Below are 14,856 nucleotides of genomic sequence, written 5' to 3'. Positions count from 1 at the left end.
GAACACGTAATACAATTAGAAATTACATACAAAAGACATGTTATTATTTCCCATACGCATTACAGTTTAAACGCAATAAACTCAGGCGATATTACGTGATTACTATAAGAGTAATTATGTCAATGAATTAGGTACCTGCCTACTTTAATTACCTGTTTTTATCTTCCATAACTAGCACGGGACGTAAGACGCACACGACAAGACGTGGCAAAAGTTTTACGTCGCGCTCACAGTTGAGACCATGCGGTGTCAGCGAGTGTCACTGAATTTATGTCACGTCTTTTGTCACGACCGTCTTGCACCCCGTGGTAGGTATGCTGAACTCAGATTTATCCAGAAGCATCATAGATATAAGGTAAGGCACGCGTTTGCAAGTTGGCACTTACAGCGTTATAGCATGTGCGAAAAGTGCAGCAATGCACCTTTGCCTACCTATCAAGGGAGTGCAGGAGTACCAGGCTAGAGTTCATATTCTTAATGCATAGAAAGGAAGCCGGTAGTGGCTGGATGAGATAAGCCAATCAGTGTCGTGGCGGTCTTTGGGAGAGGCCTATGTCCAGTAGCGACTTAAAGACTCATATTCCCACTGCCTAGGTCTTGAAGGAAAATTCCTCCAATACTTACATAACTGTTTATTATTATTAGCCATTAAATTAACTACGCATTTATTACCTTACATAACGCGAAATACACCTTGAACTTTAAGGTCGCATACACCTGTATAATAAGAGCCTTGAAATAGATGTAGGCAAAATTTACGTAAAGCCAGGGACTACATAAGCAATATGTAGGTATAGCTGGCAGGCTTACTAGGAATCTCAGTCAACGAAGTCACAAACATAGATTATAGATACAGTCAAACACTCAGGATTTTATTTCATACAATTATTATAAAACATTCAACCTAAATACAGTTTACGTATGTTTTATTGCCGTGATAACTAAATTTAAATATTATGTAATTCTAGACAAACAATCATTATGATAACTGATAACAACCTCACTTATTTAAAAGTAAATAAAATTACCACACGTTACCAGACCTGTAATGATGTGTTTAGTTGTAGTAGACTTTGTAAATGCATTTTAAACACTAGAAATTTTCTATTTAACCATTTTGGTTTTCCCTTGAAGCGAAAAGTTACGATTTCACCGACTAACTAGAAGAATACGGCATCCTACTAATATTATAAAGACATTTTGTAAATAATTATGGATATTTCATACTATTTCAACAGGATACGGCTGTCTATTTTTATAAAAAAATAAAAAAATCCAACCTGACAATTACAACTTGGATACACAACACACACAACACATATTATCCGGGAATTGGATTTACATATATCCGGGAATTCCCATGGGAAAACGTTTAAAAAAGCTGAATTCCAACTTGAATCCCCTTTGAACATGATGCGAAGCTTCCACAGCTAAGCTACCTAGTTACCCACTAAAGAGGTTATGTTGTGCCTGATGAAAAGATACAGATAAGCAATGAGGTTAACGTCTAACAAGGTCGTTGGACGCTCATCATTTCAATAGAGGATTCTACTCGAATCGTCGTCACAAGGTAAGCGTCCACCTTTCGGTATCTTCATCAATATCATTCTAGTGGTTTTTGCGTGAAAGAGTAACTATTAACATACACACTTACAAACTTAAGCCTTTATAAAACACTCGCGATCTATGAAAAAGCTCCAGTGAAAAAAAAATTGGGACTATTGTCGACATTTTCTATGTGGAATTTTTTATTACTCGCTATACGAGGGCTACACCGAAAAGATCGGGAATAGAATACTTAGGAATAAATTAGAGTGAAACCTTTTTGGTGTATCAAATGTAGTGTTTTTTCAAACATAATTCCATTTTCGAATTTAAAAAAAAGTAAAAAATAAAAGAGTATTGACCATTTGAATTTGACAAGTCGGTGTAAAAAATGGAGCTTACGCGGGAACATTTCCGTGCAATAATTTTTCACAACTTTCATCGAGGTTTATCTCAAGAACAATGTCTCGCCGAGCTTGTTTCTATTTATAAACTTGAAGCACCAAGTAAAACGACTATATATCTATCGACTATTGGTATTCTGAGTTTCGCCGTGGACGTTCCTCTCTTACCACAGTCCCTTCTACTGGTCGGCCAAAAACAGCGGTAACACAAGATAACATCGATGCTGTACGCCAGTTAATAAAAGAAGATAGACATGTGACATACGAGCAGATTCGGGCTTCTCTCAGCATTGGTATGACAGCCATTCAAACCATTTTACATGAAGAACTGGGTGTCAAGAAGTTAGTTTCGCGCTGGGTGCCCCACCGTTTGACCGAGGAACAAAAGTCGGCTCGTGTTAATTGGTGTCGATCTGCTCTGCAACGGTTCAATGGAGGCAGTTCAAATGCTGTCTACAATATCGTCTCTGGTGATGAATCGTCGATTTATTCATATGAGCCCGAAAGAAAACATCAATCGGCAGTTTGGGTCTTCGAAGGTGAGGTCAAGCCAACAAAAGTTATTCGCTCACGCAGCGTGTCGAAAAAAATGGTCGCTTCGTTTGTATCGAAAACTGGCCATGTGGCTACGATTCCATTACAAGAACAAAGGACGGTTACTGCTGATTGGTACACAACAGTTTGTTTGCCGGAAGTCGTAAGAGAACTTCGTAAAACTAACCCGAATCGTCGTATAATCCTTCACCACGATAATGCAAGCTCTCATACCGCTCGCAAAACAAGAACGTTTTTAAATATGGAAAACGTGGAGTTGATGGACCATCCTCCGTATAGCCCTGAGCCTGAGCCCCAATGATTATTTTACATTCCCAAGAATTAAAGATATGCTACGTGGTCAACGGTTTAGCGGCCCAGAAGAGGCGGTCGAAGCTTACAAATCAGCTGTTTTGACAGTATCCACTTCAGACTGGAATTACTGTTTCAATGATTGGTTTAATCGAATGAAAAAGTGCATTGAATGTCACGGAGACTACTTTGAAAAACAATAAAGTAAATAATATTATGATATCTTTGTACTTATTTCTATTCCCGATCATTTCGGTATCGCCCTCGTAGCATTACGATTGTGAAAACTGTAAACTATATTTTGTTTTTATTTTTGGCAAATTCTCACTACTATAATGTTGTAATCACGTTAGCTGATGGTTAGTATGCTAATAATAATAGTTTAGCTAAAAATCTATTCAAATCACAAACACGAAAATAAGTAGGCAAACGTTTCATTATTTAGTTACAACATACGACCTTGTAACATTCAGATGTCTGTCAAATATAGCCGTTATGTCCTTTGTAGCACGGGCTGTGTATGGTTAACTAATATATTATTGTTTGCATATACTATATGACAGTGTTTGCATATTACAACATTTTACTATGTTTTCTTATTGTAAGACAGGTTTATGTTGCGTTCATTTCTATAGCTTATCATCAGTAATTTCTGTTAAGGAACCGTAAATAACGTTACGTCTTTATGTAATACTAGCGACCCGCAAAACTGCTGCTAAATACACTACAGAAAAACTGTGATGTATATGTGAATATTTTGTTTTATACTATGTAGCGATCTTCTTCTTCTTCTTTCGTGTCAGTGAACATGCGAATAAAATTTGTCATTTGGTGGTTTGATAGCACTCTGGTTGGCCTGGAGTAAGTCTTCCCGAGTGCAGGTGGAAGGGCACAGGGGACAGGAGAGTAAATGCTCCATAGTCTGCGTGGCAAACTTCGCAACGGATTTTGATGCGGATTTTATTGATAGAATGTTTCAAGAGGAAGGTTGCATGGAATGAAAATAAGTTTATTTACCAAAAAACGTCATGTAGGTACAATTTGATTGCCAGGGACATTGCTACGATAGGGATATCTGATACGGGGTAATGATACAAGTGTGGAGCCAGCCTTATACGGTCAACCAACAGCCCTTAGAAAGGACCAGAAAGCGCGCGACGAATCTAGAAAGCGAAACTTCACAGACCAGTTCCACAGAACAGATTCTCAATGACCTAGTCTTTTCTTAGCCTACGAGAATGATCTAATATTTAACTGCCCTCAATTTATGACTATCTTCATGTTAGTGCTTTATCTTTATTGCTAGCCGTAAAGCGGCATGGTTGGTAAGTTTTATCTCTTCTTAGTAAGTTAGAAAATCATCACATTCATTTTAGCAGTTCATCATTAGCCTATAGCAGTCCAATTCTGGACGTAGGCCTCTCCCAAAGCACGCCACGCATCCAATCATAGCCAGCCACCTTTCGCAAGTCGTCACCCCATCTAGCCGGAGGGCGTCCAACACTACGTTTGCCTAGTCGCGGCCTCCACTCCAGAACACGTTTACCCCATCGGTCATCGGTTCTTCGACAGATGTGACCAGCCCACTGCCACTTAAGCTTACTAACTCGGTGGGCTATGTCGGTGACTTTAGTTGCAGTTAAGTACAGGGTATAGGCTAACACCCATTCATAGATCGTATTTTAAGCTTAGAGGACGTTTACAAATGACTTCGATATACAAGAGTTTAGACCCACCTCTGTCCGTGTCCGTCTGTACATGGCTACATAATCAAAGACCTCATTATATTCTGTAAGTAATTATAATTATTATGTTACAAAAAATATCAACATTATCATGCTACAAACGTTTTTATGACGGTATTTTTAACGCGTTTTTTGCGTGTTATTCAATAGGTATTGAACAATTAAGAGCTTCGTATCGTCCTTAATTCGTGCGTTGTAAGTGTTATATTCATTATGCCATCCACTGAACTAAGCTTGTATGATAATATGATTTAGTTTAGATGTAATATTTTTAATATGATATTGAAGGTCGATTGCTTTTTTACATCCATGTGGAGAGTCAATGAACTAGGTTAGTTTCTATGATATGAAACTCAAAATGGAGGTCAGTAAGTACTTATACTTGACGACCGAATGGCGTAGTGGTTAGCGACCCTGACTACTGAGCCGAAGGTCCCGGATTCGATTCCCGGCTGGGGCAGATATTTGTTTAAACACAGATATTTGTTCTCGGGTCTTGGATGTGCCCGTAAAATGGCAATAGGCCCGCCCCCTATTACATTGGGACTAACATAACACTGGCGAAAAGTGGGTGCAGCAATGCAACTCTGCCTACCCCGCAAGGGAGTACATTAGTACAAGATGTGAGTGTTTGTGTGTGTTGTGTGTAAGTACTTATACCACCACTCTTTCATATCAGAGCGGTTAATTCAGAACTAGAGTTTATAATTGAATTGAAGCAATGAAACATTACACCTGTAACTACTACACATAAAACATAACGAGATAAAATTATAAGGTAAGATTTCTAACCACATCGCGTATGTAGATTTCAAGGGCAGACCTACTTATCATTAGTATCTTTACACTAACGATGTTACTGGCTCACCAATGTAAAATGAACTTTAAAATGACGAATGATGAATGATATATATACAGGGTGTTGCAAAAAGGGTATACTAAGCCGAAACCTACATGTGCAGCATCACAGCATGGTATATCTAAGCCCGAAACTGAAATCAGAATTTCAAAATTCGCGAAAAAAAACATTCATTTTCCATAGAAACTTTGTTGGTCACGTGACTTTTTACTATGGAAAAAATTTTTTTTTCGCGAATTTCCAAATTCTGATTTCAGTTTTGGACTTAGATATAACATGCTGCACATGTAAGTTTCGGCTTAGTAAGTAGTTAGTAAGGCCGCCGATGGTACTATTTCTTTTCTTTTTTATGTTTGTAAACTGTTTCTGTTTGTGTGCAATAAAGAGTATTTTATGCGTAGGTATAATATCAAACCTAACATTCCAGGCACAAAATTAACAAAAAAAACATACACACAGCCTTAAAAAGTATAAAGTACAACAGTCGACAAGGCTGAAAATCCCACAGCACCTTGTGTGTAATTAACACGAGTTTTATAGTTAGTTCTAAAGCCACAGTTCATAGCAATCTGATGTCATTTGTCGTGATTCGTGATGTGGTTAAAGAAGTAAATCTAGCCGTATCAATGATTATAGTATTAGACTCTGTTCCCAGTAGGAAAACTCCTACTTGTTAGGCACTAAGCTAGTGCTGTGAAAAAATAAAGAATGTATTTTACCAGTAGTCCTTTCAGTTTTTAATAAATCCAAGATATTCAAATAATATTATGTACTTGTTTACGCTAGTGCCTACTTTTTTAAATAAATATTCAAAAATAAATACTTGTTTTATATTTTTTTTATATTTAATAATTAAATTTAAAGAACAATCTGTATTTTACATCAAACGTAAATATATATACATATTTACGTTTGATGTCAATATATATACGTCAATACATAGGTTAGGTTATATATATATATATATATATATATATATATATATATATATTTATATATATAACCTAACCTAACCTAACCTACCACACGCTACCAATTTTCACGATTACGGTTACAATAAAGATATATAAATACCTATGTGCCACGGCACTTCCTCCATTGCAGTTTGAATAGCGCCAGTCAACAATACCATTTAGATTTTAAATAGTTCCTAACTACTTGTTGTCGTCATCTGAGTATACGAAGGATGCCTGGCTACCCATAGCACAGGGTATCCTAGTTTGGGAGCCAGGAACCCATTTCTAAACCAAATAGGCAAATAAATGTTTTCATTTCATTTCATTTCATTTCCATCTACAGAGCGGCGACAGAATAACTTCCTGTATTTAAACTGTATAGCTAACGTAATGAAGATAAAAATATCTGCGACATACCTACCTACTTTATAGTGCAATTATTTATAAGATTTGTTAGTAAAAAGTTGGAGGAAATGCTTTGAGATCACATAATAATTGCAGGAACTATAGGGGAATCGGATCTTTTTAACCATCGGCGAAAAAGAGGGGTGTTATAAGTTTAATGTACCTGTGTATTCTGTGGATTTGACTGCGTAGCTCCCAAACGGCTAAGCTGATTTTCAATTTGTTTTTTTTTATGTCATAGGTAATTTTAACCTATTCAGGTTTAGCCATATTTTATCAAAATCGAGTTAGTCGTTCAAAAGATATATATGCGAATTTTAGTGTTTACTCTCGGGGGTTTTAAACCTTGGTTAGGTTAAATGTGTATGTTGTCTAGAAATTGTAATTATGGTGAGATTGGAAACCCAGATTAGAGTGAGTCGCCACTGCTGGAGCACGGGACTACTTCCAATGAAGGAAAGGTTTAGGGCTAGTCCACCACGCTGGCCTAGTGCGTGTTGGTGGACACATACCAACCCAAACCAATACATAAATTAGTTTATTTATATATTATTCATAATTAATGCAAACCTCAGTCAATTCAAGAGTTAATGATAACCTTAAATATGACATAATAGTGTTATTAGTTCTTATTAGCGATAAACTTGAAACTATCAAACTTGACTCTGTCAAGGTCGACTATATTAAACTTTAAGTTTTTACATAATTTGAATGTATTAATGAATGAGATTAGCAGGGAAACGTAGCGTGGGACGCCCTCCAGCCCGCTGGACAACCTTAGACAGGGGGCTGGTAGTAGCTGGATGAGGAAGGCCGAGGAAAGAGTTTATTTCCGCTCCTCAGCAAAGGCCTATGTCCAGTAAAAGAGTCACACGCAATGAAAAAAACCGGCCAAGTGCGAGTCGGGCTCGCGCACAAAGGGTTCCGTAGCAGCAAAATTACAGTTAAATCAACCTATCTCAAAAACTATAAGAGATACTTTGATCAAACCAAAAATCGTTGAAAGAGTTAATTAGCATGCATCACCTCTATTTTTTTTAGAATTTTATACCCCGTAGTTATAAAAATAGAGGGGGGGGGACATACTTTTTACGACTTTGAGAGCTGATATCTCAAAAACCGTTCACTTTAAGAAAAATGTTTTTTAGAAAACTTTATATCATTTTAAAAGACCTTTCCATTGATACCCCACACGGGTATGTACATCGAAAAAAAAAATTTCATCCCTCAGTTACATGTATGGGGGGCCCCACCCCCAATTCTTTTTTTTACTATTTAGTGTCATATTTTTGTAGCGGTTCATACAACACATATTCCCATCAAATTTCATCACTGTAGTACTTATAGTTTCCGAGTAAATCGGCTGTGACAGACGGACAGACGGACAGACGGACAGACGGACATGACGAAACTATAAGGGTTCCGTTTTTGCCATTTTGGCTACGGAACCCTAAAAATCCACTTACAACCACCACTGACACCAAATGGACCAAATTTTTAAATGAATAGAAAATTATAACAAAATATTTACGTTTTTCAGTTAGTAATACACTCACGGGCAATGAAAAAGTTCCACTCACAAAATGCCGACACCAAACGACCCCAATTTTTTCAAACATTTTATAAAAAAAATTGAACAAAATATTATTGTTTTTAATTGGTAACATCCTGATGCTCTGTTAAATGTACTTCAATATTGCAGACGTCGTCATGAAGCTAGCGTTTTCCGCTTAGGAGAAATTTGGTGCTATTATCACTGGAACTTTCCTGACCGTGTTATAAATAAATAAATATAAATATGTGGGGACATCTCACACACGGCCATCCGACCCCAAGCTAGGCAGAACCTGTGTTATGGGTGTCGGACAGCTGATATATCTACACAAATACATAGATAGATAGATACTAAATATAAATATCAACACCCAAGACCTGAGAACAAATATCTGCCCCAGCCGGGAATCGAACCCGGGACCTTCGGCTCAGTAGTCAGGGTCACTAACCACTACGCCATTCGGTCGTCCATTGGCTGACCGTGATGGCTGGAGAACCTATCTGCAAGAAGGTGACCCCATCTCTATTGTCACGTAAAAGGCTAGGCCCTTCTATGTGCTTAACCCGTTAACGTGTTAACCTTTACCGCGCCACAAACCACTAAGGCAATAGAAAGTCTTGGACAAGTATTTGTTTAAACTATATCCTACTGTTTACCCGCTGTGGTATTAGACCTTATGGGCAGTTCTTGGTTTATGGTAATGCACTGTTTGTTTCGAAGTATTGGCTTATTTAACTACTAGCTGTTCCCGCGCGCTTCGCTTCGCCTTAATAAGTTTTCCCGTGGGAATTCCGGGATAAAAAGTAGCCTATGTTCTTTCCCAGGGTCTAGACTATATGTATACCAAATTTCATTCAAATCCGTTCAGTAGTTTTGGCGTGAAAGAGTAACAGACAGACAGACAGACAGACAGACAGACAGACAGACACAGTTACTTTCGCATTTATAATATTAGTTAGGAAGGATTTAACTATTATGATATGCGTAGAAGTGTTATACGTTTGTGACATGTGTTGACTCGGTTATGTATGTCCACGCTACTTCAAAAAATAAGGAGAATAGATAAAATATAGTTGTGGGTGTTCTTAGCCAAGTTTCATCAAAATCAGTACCTATATCCTTTGAAATTCGTGGAGGATTCAATGTAGCTTTTTCTTTCACGTAAAAAATGGGATCTATAGGTAAGTGAAATAATAAAATTAGTTTTAGGTACTTTCAGCTGACATAGGAACCTTTTACCTAACATGCAGTACCCCAAAAAACGTTTATTGAGTGCTAACAGTATATTTACTTCTATGAGTATAATGGCTGAACAGCGAAACTGCCACCTGCTTTTATTAAAGGATTTCCTGTAATCTGCCATGCGGGTCGACTGGTAGAAAATGCTTATAGCATTAAGTGTGACATCTGTGTAATATGAAATTTAGGGGACCCCTATTCTGGATTAGATAAGTGTATTGTTTATAAAATGGTTAGTATAATGTTTTTAAAAGGGTTGACGTTTTTTTATTATTTAGGAGTTAAAAACCTACTCAGGGTGAGTTGCCCCAAATAGTTAAACAAAATTAAATATATTGCTGTTCTCCTTGGTTCTAAGCAAGCAAGTTATACTAAGTGGTGTAAACCTACGTGATTGGACTTATTAAATGGACGTTTGACGTTGAAACGTTCGGAAACATCTGACTAAGCCATCGGGCGACCTTCCCGACACCTATACCGCCTACACACGCAAATTTCCGAACACAGCCATGAACCAAAAACTACGCACCACATTAAAAATGCACTGGCATACCATAGCCGACTCCTCCGCTTTATGAAACAAACGCTTTTGAAATCCGAACACTTGACGCACTGGCTGCAAAGATTCGGCTTTCTTTTGCCGAAAAAAAAACTAATCACCACAGATTCACAGACCAATTAGCACACGGAAGCACGCGCGGAACTGAACAATAACTAATCTCGATTGGAGAAAACTTTGATCGCGGTTCGTCGATTGGTCGCGCACGGCCGTACCACACGACCATTCGTTTAGTACTGAATGACATGAGATAGATAGCGGGTGGGAGGCATTGCGTGGTAGTGTTATGTGCTTAATTCGTGAGATTAGACTGTTTTGATGTTCTGTGACACTTTTGGGGCTTGAGTTGACCTCTTCTGGAGAATTTGGCAATATGACGGCGATAAGTGAACTTTGTACGGGTTCTCGGTTGAGTTTATTAATCCTAAATCCTTTCCGCCATATTTCACATGCTGATGGGATTATTCTGAGCGATATCCCAGACACATTAGCGCAGTTAATTCGTAATGAGGAAGGCCGAAGACAGAGTGCGGTTGTACTCCTTTGATCAGTCTTTATACCTACCTTGGTTTAACAGACGAACGGAGAAGAAAGTACAGTCAGCAAAAGAGAAAGACATGTATTTAGGTAAGTTCGGGTAATAGGCGCCTTCAAAATTTGACCTTGTCAGTACATCATACATGTATCGATGAAACATATTAGGTATTAATTTTATTGATAGGGTGGGTCTTGATCTTTTTTGTTGACAGTACATTTATGGGTCGTTGATGGCAATGGAAAAATAACACCATAAAAAAACTGAACCATAAGAGTTTAAACATACTAACTACACTTGACCTACACCTATTACCTAATAGCAGAAAGACTTTGGAGTAATATTGGGAACATAAACAGCATTTTTTTTATTTCACGGCTGCACAGAGAAGACAGAAAGACTACTCGCTTTCTCAGAAGAAGCGACGTAAGATAATAAAGATAAAGTGAAGCGCTATCGTATTCTACTATTGGAACATAAACTACAGTCGCACCACTTCCACCAACCCGCTCTAGGCCAGCGTGGTGGACTAGGCCTAAAACCCCTCCTTCATTGGAAGGAGACCCGTGCCCCAGCAGTGGGGACGTGATGGGTTGTGATGATGACGATTAAACTAATCCTATGTAAACTACCCCACATATTTATTTAATCCAAAGACAGAATGTTGTTGCGCTTCTTATGAGAGTCCCATGTGCAGCAATAAGCGGTCATGACGACATGCGACATTGCTCTACAACATCGCATAATTTATCGACAAAAAGTTGAAAAGATGCTCGAGGAGTTTCTTTCGCCATTTCTCCTCCTGTCTCCAGTGTCTGAGCCTTCGTGAAATGGTGGTTGACTCACAATCTTCATAATCAACATATTATAGTAAAATTTTACGTTGAATAAACTATATTCTATTCCATTCTTGCCAGAGTTTCAGCTGGAAAACCCTAAATCTAGATTCTTAGTTCTCAATGGTGCAGTTTACACGAAAACAACAGAAAACGGACCGTGAACTATTACAGTTAATGATAAGAGCACTTAACTACACATTAATGTGTGTGTCATTATGTGTTTAGTGCAATCACAGAGGTTAGGAGAGGCTTGGGAACACGTTTATAGAGCCTTCTCCTACTTCCCTGGGGGGTCACCCTCACTCACCACCACTCAAATAAGAGAGTGACCCCACTGGCCCTGCGGCACGGGTCCGTTATCCACGTCGTTAAAGTCGTTTGCTACGCGTTCCACCAATCACAGGACCGTATTTATGGCGAATCGGGATATAGTGACGTTTAAATCTACGGCTGAGAGTGTGTGTAGACGTCACCGCACATACATATTTATATGCGTAACGTAAAGGGATCGCCTCTTTTACTTCTGTCAACCAGTAGAGACCGCAGGGCCTATCACAGGATTCGATACTATTTTCGAAACTACACTAACGGTTTACCAAACGCTAAACGTATATAAAATAGTATTTAAATCAAATTTTAAATACATTTTGTACTAACTGACAGACGTATGACAGGCTACTAAATATACGTTTAGCGTTTGGTGAAATTCCACCTAACATGGAAAAAACTAATGTCACTTTTGGAACTAACGAATTCGCCTTACATTTTGACAGTGACAGTTGACGATACGTAACGTAAACGGAGGTTTCGAATCTTATAATCGATGCACTGTTCTTTTTCCAAATGTTTGTGTAGTTTTGAAAATAGCATCGGCTTCTGTGATGCTGCCCCTGAGAGGAAAAGTTAATTTTGTTTACCCTCCTGTTCGAAGTTTAATAAGCTCTAAATCTAATTGGGATAGGCCCAAACTCGGCATTGCGGTAGCCGGTCAAAAACTATGTCATTCCTCGCGATAACATTTCTGAAATTCAGATCTAGGAATATGTAGGTACAGTCAGCAACAAAAGATTATATATGTGTGCCACCCAGTGCAATCAGTTTGATTCTAAGACTCATGGATTGATGATACGTGAATCAAATAACATTTTATCGATACACATAAACGATCTCTATAAGTTTACCCTCAAATTTATAGACCGTATTGTAAATTTACAACAAGGTTTTTAACACACGAGTTTCGACTCTTTAATTTAAATGAATCAATAAGTTCAAATTTGTGTATCACAACGTCAATTTAAAGTGTCAAAGAGGCATATGAGTTCGGGGGTGAGTATTTTTCTAGTAACGTGTCAGCATGGTATACATACATATGTATCTCTTTTGCTGACTGTACATAGGTACCTACTTACTTTTTGCTAGGCTAAGACCGTGTACGAGGGTCCTCACTTTCCCTCGCGAGTAATCTTGAGGTTTAACTCGTGTGGAAATCGCAGATACCACATTATTTATTTCTTTTATTTTAGGAAAACTTACAGCACAATTTAAAGGTATAACAATTAATTATAAACTAAGGGCTTTTTTATGTTATTAATTGTTAATGTTATTATTCATTTTATTCTACGTTTTTAAATGTACAATAAAGTGTTCATAAATAAGTATGGTGAATGATCAAGAATTTTGCAATCAAATTGTACAAAATAAATAACATGTACTTAACACATTTGTAAATGTATGTTAAGTGTTAGAGGTTCTAAACCTATGCAAATTATTTACCGGTATGAAGTCAGTCAAACAGCAATAAAATATGACGATAAAATAATCGTAACCAACCTTTTGTGTCATTTTACGAGCTAGGTAGGACTGAACTATAAAATTATTCATTCCATATTATATCTTTTACGGTTTAATAAAAATCCATTATATAGCCTTGAATGAACTCGTGATGATCACCGAAAAGTAATTCAATTGAACGTAAAAATACGTGAGGCTGTAAAATAACGTAGGCTGAAAACAGATTATGCTTTGTATATACAAATTATATAATATAGCCAGTTACAATATTCTAGTCTATGTAATGTATATTTTTTTCCTCGCGTTCAAAGGTAAAATAAACTTTGTTTTCCCGGCATAAGTATCTGTCACTCAAACATCATAGGACTCATGGTATATTTTACAAAGTATAGGATCTTTGTTTATCAAAAAAAATACTTACCCGATCAGAAATGGCCTCCTCCATTTTCCCGCGCTTCAAGCCGGGAGCGCGAATGACGTTTCCCGAATTCGCCACCACGGCCGGCGGCGCTGCCGTCGCGCCCGCACCCACGCCACCTACCGGTATGAAACCGGCCTCCATCGCGTCAAGTGCTTAGCATCGCCGCCACTCTACAATAGATGGCGCTGTTACGCACAAACCGAAAACCGCAAACATAACACACGATCCACTATTTTATCACTATTAGAACAACACTTGTAAAACTAATCAATTCACCATTGGACGTTTGTTGATTTCACTAGCCATTTTGAGGAACAATTATTGTTAATTTTTAAATTGAGCACTTGAACGGAATTATCTCATTATCTTTTTAAAAATAATGTTTATTTTTTTAATAATTTTGGCGGTGGTTGTCTATGCTACTGCTACCGGTGACAGACTTGTGCAGATACTAGTAGTTCCGTCTCCCTCTTCAATGTGCCTGTGAAAGAGAAAGAAGAATATTATTACTTATAATGTCAAACCACCTCGTAAACAATAATGGGACGGGTATTTTTTCGTTACATATTTAAACGGTAAGATGAATCCAATAATATGAACAAAAACTATAAAGGAATTTAAAGGTCCACCTTTCTGCATTGTATGCAATGCAACGGACGCATCTCATTCAGTATTCTTTGTATAGAAATTCACACAAGTGCGCCCAATTCATCAGCATTGCCGACGCCGTTTTTCCATACATTTATGACAATTCGTTTGGTCCGATATGTACGATACCAATAGGTGAATGCTTAGCTTTAACAGCGCATCACAATATTACAAACTAAAAACGAAAATACAGTGTGATTCTTTCGTAGGGGCATATCCGGAAGTATGTTATGTGTAAGCTTATGTATAAGCTCTGTAGCTCTTCATTCTAAACAACTCTTGTTATAATGACCTTGGGATATAACGAAAAAAAAAAGATGCTTCCCCATACAAAAATTGGTTGTTTACGCGAAACTGTGTATGTATGTTTTTTTCGAGAATATCCCAAGGTCATTACAACAAAAGTTGTTTAGAATGAACAGCTCTGTAACTGTAACATACTCCCGGATATGCACCTACGAAAGACTCACCCTGTATTAAGGGCCATTTTGTGGGTGGAACTTTTTCAT

General features: G+C 37.7%; 1 protein-coding gene across 1 annotated transcript in view; it reads right to left on the bottom strand.

Annotated features, from left to right (window-relative positions):
* Positions 1–14,856, bottom strand: part of LOC105395366 (mitogen-activated protein kinase-binding protein 1) — a 106,849-nt gene that overhangs the window by 75,933 nt on the left and 16,060 nt on the right. The window contains exon 2 of the mRNA XM_048631933.1: positions 13,700–14,180. Within this exon, the coding sequence (XP_048487890.1) occupies positions 13,700–13,840 (141 nt within the window). The 5' untranslated portion in view covers positions 13,841–14,180. The remainder of the gene's footprint in view (positions 1–13,699; positions 14,181–14,856) is intronic.

Source organism: Plutella xylostella, chromosome 30 (genome assembly GCF_932276165.1).
Source record: "Plutella xylostella chromosome 30, ilPluXylo3.1, whole genome shotgun sequence".
Classification (NCBI taxonomy): Eukaryota; Metazoa; Arthropoda; class Insecta; order Lepidoptera; family Plutellidae; genus Plutella; species Plutella xylostella.
Note: the sequence above shows the minus strand (reverse complement) of the source record. Positions and strands in the feature narration are given on the sequence as shown.